Here is a 12,215-nt window from a genome sequence, read left to right on the forward strand (position 1 = left end):
TAATATGCACAGCCACAATATCAAGTGTTGAGCCACTGAGCATGGGTGCCCCTGCTCTGCCCTCCCTCTACTAGGGTGGGTGAAAGATTTCAATGAAATCTATTGCTCTTGTAATTTTCATGAAAGATTTCCGGAGGTCTGGAAATATTTCATGCCAAGCTTTCGTTTACTAATTTGGATGGCGGAGATAGAGTTAAGATGGTGAGATTTTGAGGAATTTCACGGAGTTCGGTTTTGATGCCTAAGGCTGCAAGGCACCAATATTTAATCTAACCAAGCCAAAATAGGACTAGCGTAAATTTCGGAAAGAAGCAATTTATATGCGTAATTTAAATTCTATCAGTCATCCGAAGAAATATATATAAATTACTGAAATTCAACCACCCTACCCTCTACCATGAAACTCTTGCACCGCCACTGCAGCTTCTGCCACTCTGCTCCGCTACAGAAAAATTTCGAGTTCACGTTTGTTTCCAGCCCTTAAACCAATATTACGACAGAGATATCTCGGGTCTACCAATTGGTTCTAGTACGCCATGAAGACGAAAAAGCGCCCAGCTGAGGCGACGTCTGAGTCGCTTCAATCAAAGGCCACGGATTCAACAACCACCAGAGAACGGAAGAGGCACCGAAAAAGTTCGGCCGCCGAGTCAATCCCACCCGCTTCGACAGAGAAAACCTCGACAGAGAAACCCGAGCCTGCAAAAGCAGTATCGCTCCTCCGGACCGAAGAGAAAGCTTTCCCTCGTGGTGGTGCAAGTGCTCTCACGCCACTTGAACATAAGCAGATCCAAATCCAGGCCACCCAAGATGTTCTGTTTGAGCAGGGTGGAGCCAAACGCACCGCTCCGGAGTCGAGTGATGACGAAGGCAGCACTTCGGGCCGTGTGAAGGAACCGCAGACCAAGAGGGCTAGGAGGCCGAAAGGGAAAGCCAATGCTGCGGATGAAGCACCGAAGGATGATATGGGCATTAAACCTGAAGGACTGAGTTACAAAGTAAGGGGAAATTCCATGTACGCAGTTCATTTAACTTACAGTCAATTTAGCGCCTCGTCATAGGTTCACTTGTCCTGGGCCAGGTCACCCGAATCACCTCTCGAGACGTTTGCCTCGCTCTCCCGAACAATCTGGTTGGATATGTACCGCTGACTAGCATCTCACCGACTATCAACCAAAAGGTCGAGAGCCTATTGGAGGATTCGGAGCCAGACGAAGCCAATTCAGAAGATGAAGATGACATTGATCTGGAGAGCATGTTCTACGTCGGCCAATATCTCCGCGCCTATGTGACCTCCACTGAAGGACATGCGGTGGAAACCAAATCGAAGGCCAAGAGGCGGATTGAACTTTCACTTGAATCGAACCTTGTCAACAGTGGAATATCAAAGGACGATATTGTGGCAGGATCGATGCTTCAAGCCACCGTTTCAAGCGTGGAAGATCATGGACTTGTCCTCGACTTGGGACTCTCGGAGTCTTCAACGAAAGGGTTCATGCCTGCGGCTGAGCTTAGCCCGGAATTTCCCCTTTCCAAGATCCAGACTGGAACGGTTCTCTTTTGTCTTGTCACGGGTTTCGAGTCGAACAAACGCGTTGTGAAGCTATCCTGCGACAGCAAAAAACTGCGCGCTCTCGAAAAGTACTGCGTCCTCGACGCGCCATCCATTCGGATCCTTCTCCCTGGAACCGCAGTGGAGGTCCTGGTCACCGAATCCTCTGAGACTGGCGTGGTCGGAAAAGTAATGGGCATGCTGGATGTCACTGCGGATTTTGTGCACTGTGGACTGAATTTACCAAATCAGCGTTCAGCCGAAGCGATGAAAGAAGGTTCCAAGGTCCGCGGCCGCATTATTTGTACATTCCCGAATGCCGAACCTCCCAAGATGGGCGTGTCGTTCCTCGATCACGTCCGAACCTTGCAGAATTCTGCCACAATCTCTGAGGGCCATCCAGTCATGGAAACGCGACCATTATCGTCTTTTGTCGACGCTGCTAAGGTCTACAAGGTCGATCGGCTCAGAGGATTATTCGTCGATGTCGGCATGGAACATACCCCTGGATTTGTCCACATTTCAAGGGTCAGCGATAAGAATATTGCGTCGTTGTCGGCTTCGGAAGGGTCTTTCAAGATTGGTTCCTCCCACCGAGCTCGAATTATCGGATTCAACCAGATGGATGGCGTCTTCTCGCTCGCCATGGACGAGAAAACCCTTAACGAGCCTTTCTTGCGCATTGAAGACCTTCCCATCGGCGATGTGCTGTCCGGAACGGTCGAGAAGATTGTGATCAATGACCGTGGGATTGGAGGAGTTTTGGTCAAGTTGTCGGACGGCATCATTGGTCTGGTTCCCGAAATGCACATGTCTGATGTACGGCTCGAGCACCCCGAAAAGCGCTTCCGGGAGGGCATGTCAGTGCGAGTCAGAGTGCTCTCGACGAATCCCGAGAGACGCCTCATTCGTCTTACGATGAAAAAGAGCCTGGTCAATTCGGATGCCACTCTTTTCAAAGATATCCGGAACATTGCGCCGGGTGACTCCTCTCCGGGTACCATCGTCAGCTTGTTGCCAACTGGGGCTGTGGTTCAATTCTACGGATCCGTACGTGCCTTCCTTCCAGTATCTGAGATGAGTGAGGCGTACATCAAAGATCCTGCTCAACACTTCCGGACGGGTCAAGTGGTCAACGTCCATGTTCTGAGCGTTGACCCCGACTCGAACAAAATGGTGGTTTCCTGCCGAGATCCCGCTGCATTTGGTGAAGCCCAGAAGGAAGCTTTCGCTTCCATCCATGTGGGCGACCTGGTCAAGGGCGCCGTCACCGACAAGTCATCCGACGTCGTGACGTTCCGGATAGGGGATGCTGGTATCAAGGCAACCCTCCACCTCATTCAACTCACCGATGGTTCCGAAAAGAAATGCGCAGCGGATTTGAAACGACTCCGACCTGGACAGACCCTCGATAACCTGGTTGTGCTCGAGAAGGTCGAGAAACGAAATTTGCTCTATGTATCAGCGAAACCTTCATTGGTCGCGGAAACACGCGCAGGTAGTCTCATCAAAGCATTCGAAGATGTAAAGGAGGGGAAGACCGTGCGTGGCTTCGTACGAGGCGTCAGTGCTGACGGGGTCTTCGTTCAGTTTGCTGGAGCGATAGTTGGGTTCCTGCATAAATCCCAGCTTGACGAGAAGGCATTGAAACTTCCAGACTTTGGGATGACCAAGGGCCAGTCGGTGTCTGCAAAAGTCCTCACAGTCGATCCTGCCACCAACAGGTTCTTTTTGTCGAAGAAGAGTGGCCCTCAGCCGGAGCGCTCCACAGAAAGCAATGGTACTGACCAGAAATCAATTGGACAACCCGTCACCAATGCTGTCGACGGGGTATCCAAGCTGTCCACTGATTATGCCGTTGGAGTCACGACGAAGGCTCGAATCACGGCTGCGAAGGATACGCAGCTGAACGTTCTTCTAGCAGACAACGTTCAAGGTCGAATTGATGTCTCCGAAGTGTTTGACAACTGGGAAGACATCAAAGACCGGAAGTATCCTTTGAAAAGCTTCCATAAAGGCCAGATACTATCTGTCCAAATCATCGGCATTCACGATGCGAGAAGCCACAAGTTCTTGCCCATCTCTCATCGGGGGGGTAAAGTTCCAGTGTTCGAACTCACTGCAAAGCCGAAGACCCTCCAAGGCGGTCAGATTCTATCCATGGACCAACTTTCGACTGGCAAAACGTACACAGCATTCGTCAACAACATCGATGCTAGATGCGTTTGGGTCAACCTCTCGCCTTCAGTCCGAGGACGCGTCGATCTCATGGATCTCTCGGATGACCTATCACTACTCTCGGATGTGCAACACAATTTCCCGATCGGCTCCGCGGTGCGTGTTCGCGTCAAATCCATCGATGTCGAATCGAACAGACTTGATCTTTCGGCGACATCGACCGACTCCAGTGAACCCCTCACCCTCCGCGATCTCTCCCACAACATGGTCATCCCAGGTCGTGTTACGAAGGTTACCGAGCGCTACCTCATGATCCAACTTTCTAGCACCATCTCCGGCCAGGTGCCCTTGACGGAGCTTTCGGACGATTTCTCCCTCGCGAAGACCTCGGCGTATAACAACAATGATATCGTCCGAGCATGCGTGCTGAATGTCGACCTTCCCAATAAACAAGTCATGCTCTCCCTACGACCATCTCACGTCCTTAGCTCGGGCCTTCCTGTGCGAGACCCGCCGATCGCGGACATTTCGCAAATCAAAATGAACGACGTTCGTCGGGGTTTTGTCAAGAACGTGTCGGCCCAAGGCGTCTTTGTCTCGCTCAGCCCCAAGGTCACGGCGTTCGTGAGAGTCTCGGAGCTCTCAGATGCTTATCTAAAGGACTGGAAGTCAAAGTTCGAAGTCGATCAATTGGTGGAAGGAAAGGTTATCCACGTCGACACCGACACGAACCAGTTGCAACTGAGCCTCAAAGAATCTGTTCTGAACCCCGACTATGTCCGTCCTCTGGGTCTCGATGACATTAAACGGGGCCAAGTCGTGACCGGAAAGGTCAGGAAAGTGGAAGATTACGGTGTTTTCATCTTGGTGGACAATTCGAAGAACGTTAGTGGTCTCTGTCACCGCAGCGAGATCGCGGACGATCCCGTCAAAGACGTGAAGAGTCTCTACCAAGAAGGTGATATTGTGAAGGCAAAGGTTGTCAAGGTCGACTTGGAAAAGCGTAGGGTCAACTTCAGCCTCAAGGCTTCACATTTCGCCTCTGAGGATGAGGATGTTCTATCCGAGGCAGAAGATGACATGGACGACGAAGAAACAGGTGGGGTCGAAATTGTCCAGGAAGGACATCCAGTGGCCGGCCAAGACCGGGAAGATGCTACCAGAACCGATTCGGTTGACGTTCACATGGGCAATACCGAGTCGAATGGTGCTAGTGAGCAAACCTCCACGGTTTTGGATCGCCTGAAGGTGGCTTCGTTCGATTGGACGGGGCTCTCTCTTGCGGAAAAGATCAATGGCACCAATGATGACAGCGATGGGGAGCTTTCGACCAAGAAGAAGAAGCGAAGGAAGCCGGAGATCAAAGTCGACATGACCGGAGACTTGGACAAGTACGGGCCACGTTCAGTCGCAGACTACGAACGACAGCTTTTGGGTCAGCCCAACTCCTCGAGCCTGTGGATTCAGTACATGGCGTTCCAACTCCAGTTGGGCGAGGTGGACAAGGCGAGGAACATTGCGGAACGAGCCCTGCGCACGATCAACATCCGAGAAGACGACGAGAAGTTGAATGTCTGGGTCGCCATGCTGAACCTCGAAAATGCCTTTGGAAGCGACGAATCCATGCAGGAAACGTTCCAGCGAGCCTGCCAGTATAACGACACGAAAGAGATGCACGAAAGACTAGCAAGTATCTACATTGAGTCCGGCAAGCACGATGTAAGTCGACCGATCTGTGAGTTTTCCGAGTGCGTTTGCTAACACTGGTTACAGAGAGCCGAAGATCTCTTTGCTTCCATGGTGAAGAACAAGTCCATCTCCCCCGACCCAACCTTCTGGATCAACTACGCCACGTTCGTCATGTCCACGCTGAACCAGCCCGATCGAGCCCGAGCGCTCCTTCAACGGGCCACCCAGTCGGTTCCGAGCGACTTGCACCGGCAACTTACCATGAAGTTCGCTGCTCTCGAGTTCCAGTCGCGCAATGGCAACGCGGAGCGAGGACGTACTGTGTTCGAGGGGCTGGTCGACACGTGGCCTAAGAAATGGGATATTTGGGATGTCTGGATGTCGTTGGAGAAGAGCAAGAAAGAGTCCGAGCATGTGCGAGCATTGTATGGGCGCATGAGCGAGAGGAAGATGAAGAAGAAGAGGGCAAAGTCTTTCTTTAAGCAATGGTTTGATTGGGAAGAATCGTTTGGAAGCGAACAAGGGCTTGAGGATGTCAAGAAGCGGGCTGCTGCATATGTTGAAAAAATGCAGGAAGACAAGGACAAGATGGAGGAGGATTAGGCTGCGACAACCATGCATTCCGGTTGCTTTGGATGTGTCTTCCAATGAATCAGCCAGCACTGTCGTAATCTTCAAGTTTGATATATTCATTGGCGTATACCGCGTAAATTACATCACAATTGCTCCCACCTGCTTGACCTAAAACGCCGCCTGGGAATTTACCCCGTATAATTTTCCGTATTGACGCCGTGATTCAAGAAACCGACAAAGCAGGCTCAGCAATCCTCCTCAGTCCTCGCTCTACGCGTCCATGTCGGTGTCCTCATCTCCCTTCTCCGCACTGTCATCCAATACCGTCGTTGTCTGTGCCTCTGCACTCCAATACCTGGTTCGTGTTAGAGCTGGCAATAAAGTTGAGCGATCAGAAACTTACGCCTTCACTCTCACCTGGAACTCCGCCACTTCGACACCGAAGAATTTCAATATCGCGCTTTGGTGCCCTGTGAGAACCTCACCCTTTTTGCACACTGTGTAGTCCTCATCGAGGAGGACATCTCCCTTCTCTAACCGTGTGGGTAGTCCCTGCGCCCGCAAATGCACCTCTTGCATAGCCGTGACCTTTACATCATCCTTCGCCGGGATCTCTCCCCCTCGTGTATACACGATGCCCGCAGGGACGACGTATTTCCGGGACGCGACGGTGCCCGCACGACCGTATGCCCCGCTGGTCATGGACTTCAGGTCTTCGAGGAGGTCGTCGGGCTTCCGGGACGAGAAGATCAGACCGGTCGGTCCATCTAGATGCTCGGACAGGGTGTGCAATCCGGGCTGCGGCTCGGTCGCTGGCGTCGTGCCCATCGCTCTCGCCATGATTCGGTTCCGTCCAAAGAATATCCTAGGAGCGAGCAATTAGCTTGATTCTTCGGGTCGGAGGTCCCTGGGCAATGCCGAGGAGACAGCGGCGTACCTGCTATCCGCTGCTAAGCTCGTCCGCACGCCTTTGAGATGGTTGTTCCGCATGTTGTCCACAAACACCACATATCCGTACGGGTACTTCTCGGCGGCCTCTTCCACATTGGTCTGGAGGAGTTGGAGATCCTCCTTCGTCTTCTTTTCCACCTTGGACAGGTGGACAACCCTTGCTCTCTTTGACTTCGGCATTTTGCGATCAATGCGACAGCGGAACAAGAGAAATTATGTGGAGGGAACGGGGTGAAATTGGCAGGTATCGGTGGTGGGCGTGGAAACTTGAAATGCGTACAGCGGGCATGATTCGAAATTTCATATCGCGGAACGGAAATTTTACGCGCGACCAGGGTCTGCGGTATAGGTGTCTGTCGTCCACCGTATCAACCCAACCCTCCAATCACAAATTGATCTCCGTTTGACTGGCAAGAAATCGCGAGGCATAGTCACGTGGTCTATGTGACTTCAATTGGAGCCTCAAAGCCTCAGGCACTCATAATTATCACCAACGTCTCGCGCAAGCTTCACGACATTGACGACTGTTTGAGATATCCTGTTCGCAATTCAGAATACACCACATCAATCCTGCATATTACAGAGTATTTAGTCAAAAATTGATATGGCATCTCAGGGTCAAGGTTTATTCTAGGCCGCACCACACCATCATGTGCAGAATAGCCTCGCGACCAGCATCTAAGAATGCTGGGCTTCATGGACTACATTCAACATGCCTTCCATCTGGCCTCACAATGGAACAGTGACAACTCATACAGTTCGCTGACGGCCTCAGCACGAGGTTTGGTTTCTCGGGACGTCTATTCAAAAGTACACGTGCTGACGGATCCTGGGAAGACATCTTAGATTTTGACATCCCGCGAGGGTTGCGGTTCAGCGTCTCGTCTCTTTCGTCCCCCAACTTCGCGAACTCCTACACCTTCGGCACGAGCGGCGTCGTCGATGGCTCACTTTCGTACCTCTACTCGTCCTTGCCCTTGCAGGTCGCGTCGAGAAGCAAACACATCGATCTCACGGAGCTGATCCGTGGCTATCGTCATGTGTTAGAGCTGCGCCGTCCCGATAACCCTTGGTGGTGGGAGACCTGGCATCGAGGAAAACGGGTCGACCGACTAGGTGCGTATTTCGCTATGGACAACACTTATACGCGCTTCTGATGGTGAAGGAAGCGACCCTATTGTATGGCCGACTCTACGTTCCCGCGTCGAGACTCGAAGCGCTATATCTCCGCCGGATTTCACCGACGCGTCAAGTGCATCTTTCCTGCGTCAGCGACGAGCGACTGCAGAACGGAGGAACCATATTGGCCCTCCTGCAAGACGATCGGGCCAAGTCCTCGACCGAATACCTCTTCAGCACCGATAGCGCCCTGCTCGGGGTCCGGGGCCTGTACAATTTCGGCCCCGATCCACGATCCTCGACATTCCCTCCCAATCTTCTCAGTCGATTCTCGGTAGGCGGAGAGCTCTATTATGGACTTCTGAACGCTTCCGGAGGCTGCTCCACTGGGCTCCGCTTCACCACTCTGCCCGCACATGCGGGGTTTCCTTACACCATGACGCTGACTTTGAACCCTCTCATGGGGAACCTCAGCTCTACCTATTCAGTTAAAGCCGGGAGAAATCTGTCCATGTGCAGTCGGTTTGATTTCAATTTCTACAGCTACGAGAGCGATTTTGTGGTTGGCTGGGAGGTCTGGAGAAGGCGTGCGCGCCCGATGGAGTCAGCATCTGACCGGTTGGCAGAAGACGTCCTCAGCAAACCAGTCCCAACCCTGCGGGATAAGGAGGACGATGTGGAGGGGGTCCTCAAAGCTCGCATTGACCAGAACTGGAGGATTGGTCTCCTCTGGGAGGGGCGGATCAAGGAACTCCTAGTGACACTAGGTGCGAGCATCGACCTACGGAATCGCGACCAAATTGCGAGGTCCGTTGGCCTGGAAATCCAATATTCTTCTTAATGAAGATGAAGAGAACCCGAACCGAGAAGGGGCGGCTTTTCTACAGCCCTGGGAGAACAGCTAACAGATCCTTCCGCTGAATCATCATAGTGTGCGCTCCTTTTCAAAGGGGCTAACCTCCCCCCCTGCGTGATGGAACGCCCGCTGTGCTGGAACGAATTCGAGGTACTTTGCCTTCAACCCCACTCAGAGGCTCTATGGATATTGTACTTCTTATAAATCCTTATAAAATCTGTTTCCCGGCCCATCTTAAACATATGAGACGGCGTAAACCATAAAAATTACGATTGCGTGGTCACCGGTCGGCCAATTTCGGGGCAGCACTCGGAATGCATCTTCGACGCTGAGATACTATGCCTATGCTACAACGCCACCATCATCGTAGTTTCTTTTCAAAAAGCCATAAACGAATGATCCTAAATCATATAATCCCGTTGTAATGCTAGAAGTCCTTTATCCAGAGCATGCGTTGTGTTGGAAGCGATCTTAGATATTTCGACCATGCAGGTCGGTACTAGCAGGCGATCGCACTTCCTCTTTCGGCGACCCATACAGTCATGGGGCTATTATATAATAACTAGTACATTGTAAATTACAATGACCTAACATGTCTCCCTAATGATGGCCTTGGCAGACTAACGCTCTTGGGTGTCACTAAGTGTCCCTGTGTGAAGGAAACCAGCGTGAACTGTGAAGGCAAGCACCAGACCCAAAACTTGAGAGTCAGCGTAATGTATGAATTTGAACGACCAGCCACATGTCCGAGTTTCTCGATGACTCTCCGTCTGAGACGATCTTAAACAGATGTTAGCCGTGTGCATCCTCGACTTATCGACATAATGTGCCAACTATGGTTGACGAAGACATGCACCAGAGAGGATGGAAGAGAGGCGTTGCAGACCGTCAGGCTCGATAAGCCACAACTCGGTGTCGCTCAGCCTTGTATAATCGAAACCTCCGCAGCCTTGTGCCTGATCACATTGTTCATCGTCGTCTGTCTTGATGTGCCAGCTACTATGTGGTTCGAATTTCCCAGACCAGGCGTCACGATTTCTCGATAACGGCGATCTGTCGATTCCTGCGACCAACGATGCGCCTCTTAAAGCTCGACGGCAACGGCGAGTTCAGCCTGGAAACATTCCAAACCACGATCCCTCCTTATGCCATACTTTCTCATACGTGGGGAAGCGACAGCGATGAAGTCACATTCAAGGACGTCACGGATAGTGCCGGAAAGCAGAAGGTTGGATACCAGAAGCTGGTATTCTGCGGAGGTCAAGCGAAAGCTGACGGTCTATCCTATTTCTGGGTGGACACCTGCTGTATTGACAAATCGAATAGTACCGAGCTGGCAGAGACGATCAACTCTATGTTTCTCTGGTACCAGAATGCCGCACGATGTTACGTCTATCTATCCGATGTTTCGGTACGCACGCCGGACGGTCTAGTGTCTCATATCGAATGGGAATCATCCTTTCGTAATAGTCGATGGTTCACACGAGGATGGACGCTCCAAGAGCTTGTCGCGCCGAAAACCGTCGAATTCTATTCCCGAGACCACGTCCGACTAGGTGATAAGAAGTCACTCGAACGAAGCATCTACGATAGAACTGAAGTCGCTATCGAGGCACTCCAAGGCCGTTCGCTTTGTGATTTTAGCATCGAGGAGAGGTTTCAATGGGTTAAGAAGCGACAAACGACTAAAGAGGAGGATATGGCATACTGCCTTCTTGGGATTTTTCAAGTCTTCTTACCGCCTATTTATGGCGAAGGGCGAGAGCATGCAATAAGAAGGCTGCGACGAGAGATCGAGGACTCCGAGCACAACAGCTCGCGTCCATGTAGGACCTTTGATTTCGAATGTGCGTATCTCTTTGCTAATGTGCTCCATTTTATAGCGCGAAAGTTGGCACGTACTATCTCTTTCGACCGCAATCCTCGCTTCACCGGTCGCGAATCCGAGCTTTCTCGAATTGAGAAGCTACTCTTCCGACATGGCCAAACCACGAAGGTCGCAATCACTGGACTTGGGGGGGTGGGGAAGACGCAGTTAGCGATTGAGATAGCCTATCGGATCACGGAGAAACAGAGGGACCGCTCAGTATTTTGGATTCCTGCGACCGATCCTGAAACCCTTCTTCAGGCGTACTCGGCAGTAGCCGAAGAGTTAGATATACCCGGAAGAGATGAGCAAGGAGTAGATGTGAGGCGACTGGTTCAGAAATACCTCAGTAGCGAAGGCGCGGGCCAATGGCTCATGGTGTTTGACAACGCCGACGACATGGATATGTGGATGGGAAAATCAACCGCTAGGCAATCTATCCGTCTCCTCGACTGCCTTCCAAGGAGCAATAAGGGAAGTATCCTCTTTACGACGCGAGATAGGAAGCTCGCTACTAAGCTAGCGCCTCAGAACTTGGTAGAAGTGCAGGAGATGAACCTAGAGGCGGCTTCGGAGCTCCTGCAGAAATGCCTGAACGGACTCGATATAGCGCCCTACCAAACCGCAACCGAAAACTTGCTTACGCAGCTGACTTACCTTCCGCTCGCCATCGTTCAGGCGGCAGCGTATATTAATGCGAACGGCATCTCGATCGCGGACTATCTTTCCTTACTCGATGAGCAGGACGAGTCTATAATTGAACTTCTAAGCGAAGACTTTGAGGATAACGGCAGATACGATAATATCAAGAACCCAGTGGCCATAACATGGCTAATATCGTTCGAGCGAATTCGGCAGCACGACTCCCTGGCGGCAGACTACTTATCGCTAACAGCATGTGTTGAACCAAAAGAGATCCCACAGTGTCTTTTTCCACCTGGTCCATCTCGCAAGAAGGAGACAGACGCTATCGGGACGCTTCATGCGTATTCATTTCTTAGCAAACATCCGGCCAGACTTACGGTCGATCTTCATCGTTTAGTACATGTAGCTGCTCGTAATTGGCTCCAAGAGAACGATCAACTGGCCCAGTGGACCGAAAAGGCAATTGTGCGACTAGAGGAGATTTTTCCGGATAATACCTACACGAACCGTAGCATATGGAGGGCGTACCTGCCGCACGTGCGCGTTGTGCTGCAGTCTGACTTCGTCCGGAAGGATTCGAAGAGGAGGATAGATCTCCAATGGAGATATGGAACGTGTCTTGACGCCGACGGACGATGGAGTGAGGCAGAGATTGCGTATTCCCAGGTGCTCGAAATAGAAACGGGGTTGCTCGGCACAGAGCATCCAGACACGCTGACCAGCATGGCCAACCTGGCGTCGACGTACCGGAATCAAGGCCGATGGAAGGAGGCCGAAGAGCTGGA

The 12,215-nt window shown here is 51.6% G+C and overlaps 4 protein-coding genes across 4 annotated transcripts in view; 3 read left to right on the forward strand and 1 right to left on the reverse strand.

Annotated features, from left to right (window-relative positions):
- The first annotated feature begins 465 nt into the window (after positions 1 to 465).
- Positions 466 to 6,149, forward strand: P152DRAFT_456239 (nucleic acid-binding protein). Its single transcript, XM_033678955.1, has 3 exons — positions 466 to 998; positions 1,049 to 5,449; positions 5,504 to 6,149. The coding sequence occupies exons 1-3, from the start codon at positions 966 to 968 to the stop codon at positions 6,020 to 6,022; spliced, it is 4,953 nt and encodes a 1,650-aa protein (XP_033536819.1). The 5' UTR covers positions 466 to 965; the 3' UTR covers positions 6,023 to 6,149.
- On the reverse strand, positions 6,050 to 7,221 carry P152DRAFT_456240 (uncharacterized protein). Its single transcript, XM_033678956.1, has 3 exons — positions 6,930 to 7,221; positions 6,396 to 6,857; positions 6,050 to 6,347 (listed from the first exon to the last, which is right to left on the reverse strand). The coding sequence occupies exons 1-3, from the start codon at positions 7,121 to 7,123 to the stop codon at positions 6,263 to 6,265; spliced, it is 741 nt and encodes a 246-aa protein (XP_033536820.1). The 5' UTR covers positions 7,124 to 7,221; the 3' UTR covers positions 6,050 to 6,262.
- Positions 7,222 to 7,448: 227 nt separating this feature from the next.
- On the forward strand, positions 7,449 to 9,032 carry P152DRAFT_456242 (uncharacterized protein). Its single transcript, XM_033678957.1, has 3 exons — positions 7,449 to 7,724; positions 7,781 to 8,059; positions 8,113 to 9,032. Exons 1-3 carry the CDS (start codon positions 7,628 to 7,630, stop codon positions 8,901 to 8,903), a joined length of 1,167 nt encoding a protein of 388 aa, XP_033536821.1. The 5' UTR covers positions 7,449 to 7,627; the 3' UTR covers positions 8,904 to 9,032.
- A 961-nt stretch (positions 9,033 to 9,993) lies between these two features.
- P152DRAFT_465007 (HET-domain-containing protein) overlaps positions 9,994 to 12,215 on the forward strand; it is a gene marked incomplete at both ends in the record, with an annotated part of 2,953 nt that continues 731 nt past the window's right edge. Inside the window, 2 exons of the mRNA XM_033680601.1 lie at positions 9,994 to 10,744; positions 10,802 to 12,173. Coding sequence (XP_033536822.1) covers positions 9,994 to 10,744; positions 10,802 to 12,173 — 2,123 coding nt within the window. The remainder of the gene's footprint in view (positions 10,745 to 10,801; positions 12,174 to 12,215) is intronic.

This window comes from Eremomyces bilateralis, assembly GCF_010015585.1.
Source record: "Eremomyces bilateralis CBS 781.70 unplaced genomic scaffold P152scaffold_4, whole genome shotgun sequence".
In the NCBI taxonomy this organism is placed as follows: Eukaryota; Fungi; Ascomycota; class Dothideomycetes; order Eremomycetales; family Eremomycetaceae; genus Eremomyces; species Eremomyces bilateralis.

What these genes read in the sequence shown, in the direction of transcription:
- P152DRAFT_456239 (XM_033678955.1), top strand. Translation starts at nt 966, where the DNA reads ATGGGCATTAAACCTGAAGGACTGAGTTACAAA. An exon ending in CTGAAGGACTGAGTTACAAA is followed by an intron (nt 999 to 1,048) that starts GTAAGGGGAAAT and finishes CAGTCAATTTAG; the next exon opens with CGCCTCGTCATAGGTTCACT. An exon ending in TTGAGTCCGGCAAGCACGAT is followed by an intron (nt 5,450 to 5,503) that starts GTAAGTCGACCG and finishes CACTGGTTACAG; the next exon opens with AGAGCCGAAGATCTCTTTGC.
- P152DRAFT_456240 (XM_033678956.1), bottom strand. Translation starts at nt 7,123, where the DNA reads ATGCCGAAGTCAAAGAGAGCAAGGGTTGTCCACCTGTCCAAGGTGGAA. An exon ending in AGCTTAGCAGCGGATAGCAG is followed by an intron (nt 6,858 to 6,929) that starts GTACGCCGCTGT and finishes GCTCGCTCCTAG; the next exon opens with GATATTCTTTGGACGGAACC. An exon ending in TTCCAGGTGAGAGTGAAGGC is followed by an intron (nt 6,348 to 6,395) that starts GTAAGTTTCTGA and finishes AACACGAACCAG; the next exon opens with GTATTGGAGTGCAGAGGCAC.
- P152DRAFT_456242 (XM_033678957.1), top strand. Translation starts at nt 7,628, where the DNA reads ATGCTGGGCTTCATGGACTACATTCAACATGCCTTCCATCTGGCCTCA. An exon ending in GCTGACGGCCTCAGCACGAG is followed by an intron (nt 7,725 to 7,780) that starts GTTTGGTTTCTC and finishes GATCCTGGGAAG; the next exon opens with ACATCTTAGATTTTGACATC. An exon ending in AAAACGGGTCGACCGACTAG is followed by an intron (nt 8,060 to 8,112) that starts GTGCGTATTTCG and finishes TGGTGAAGGAAG; the next exon opens with CGACCCTATTGTATGGCCGA.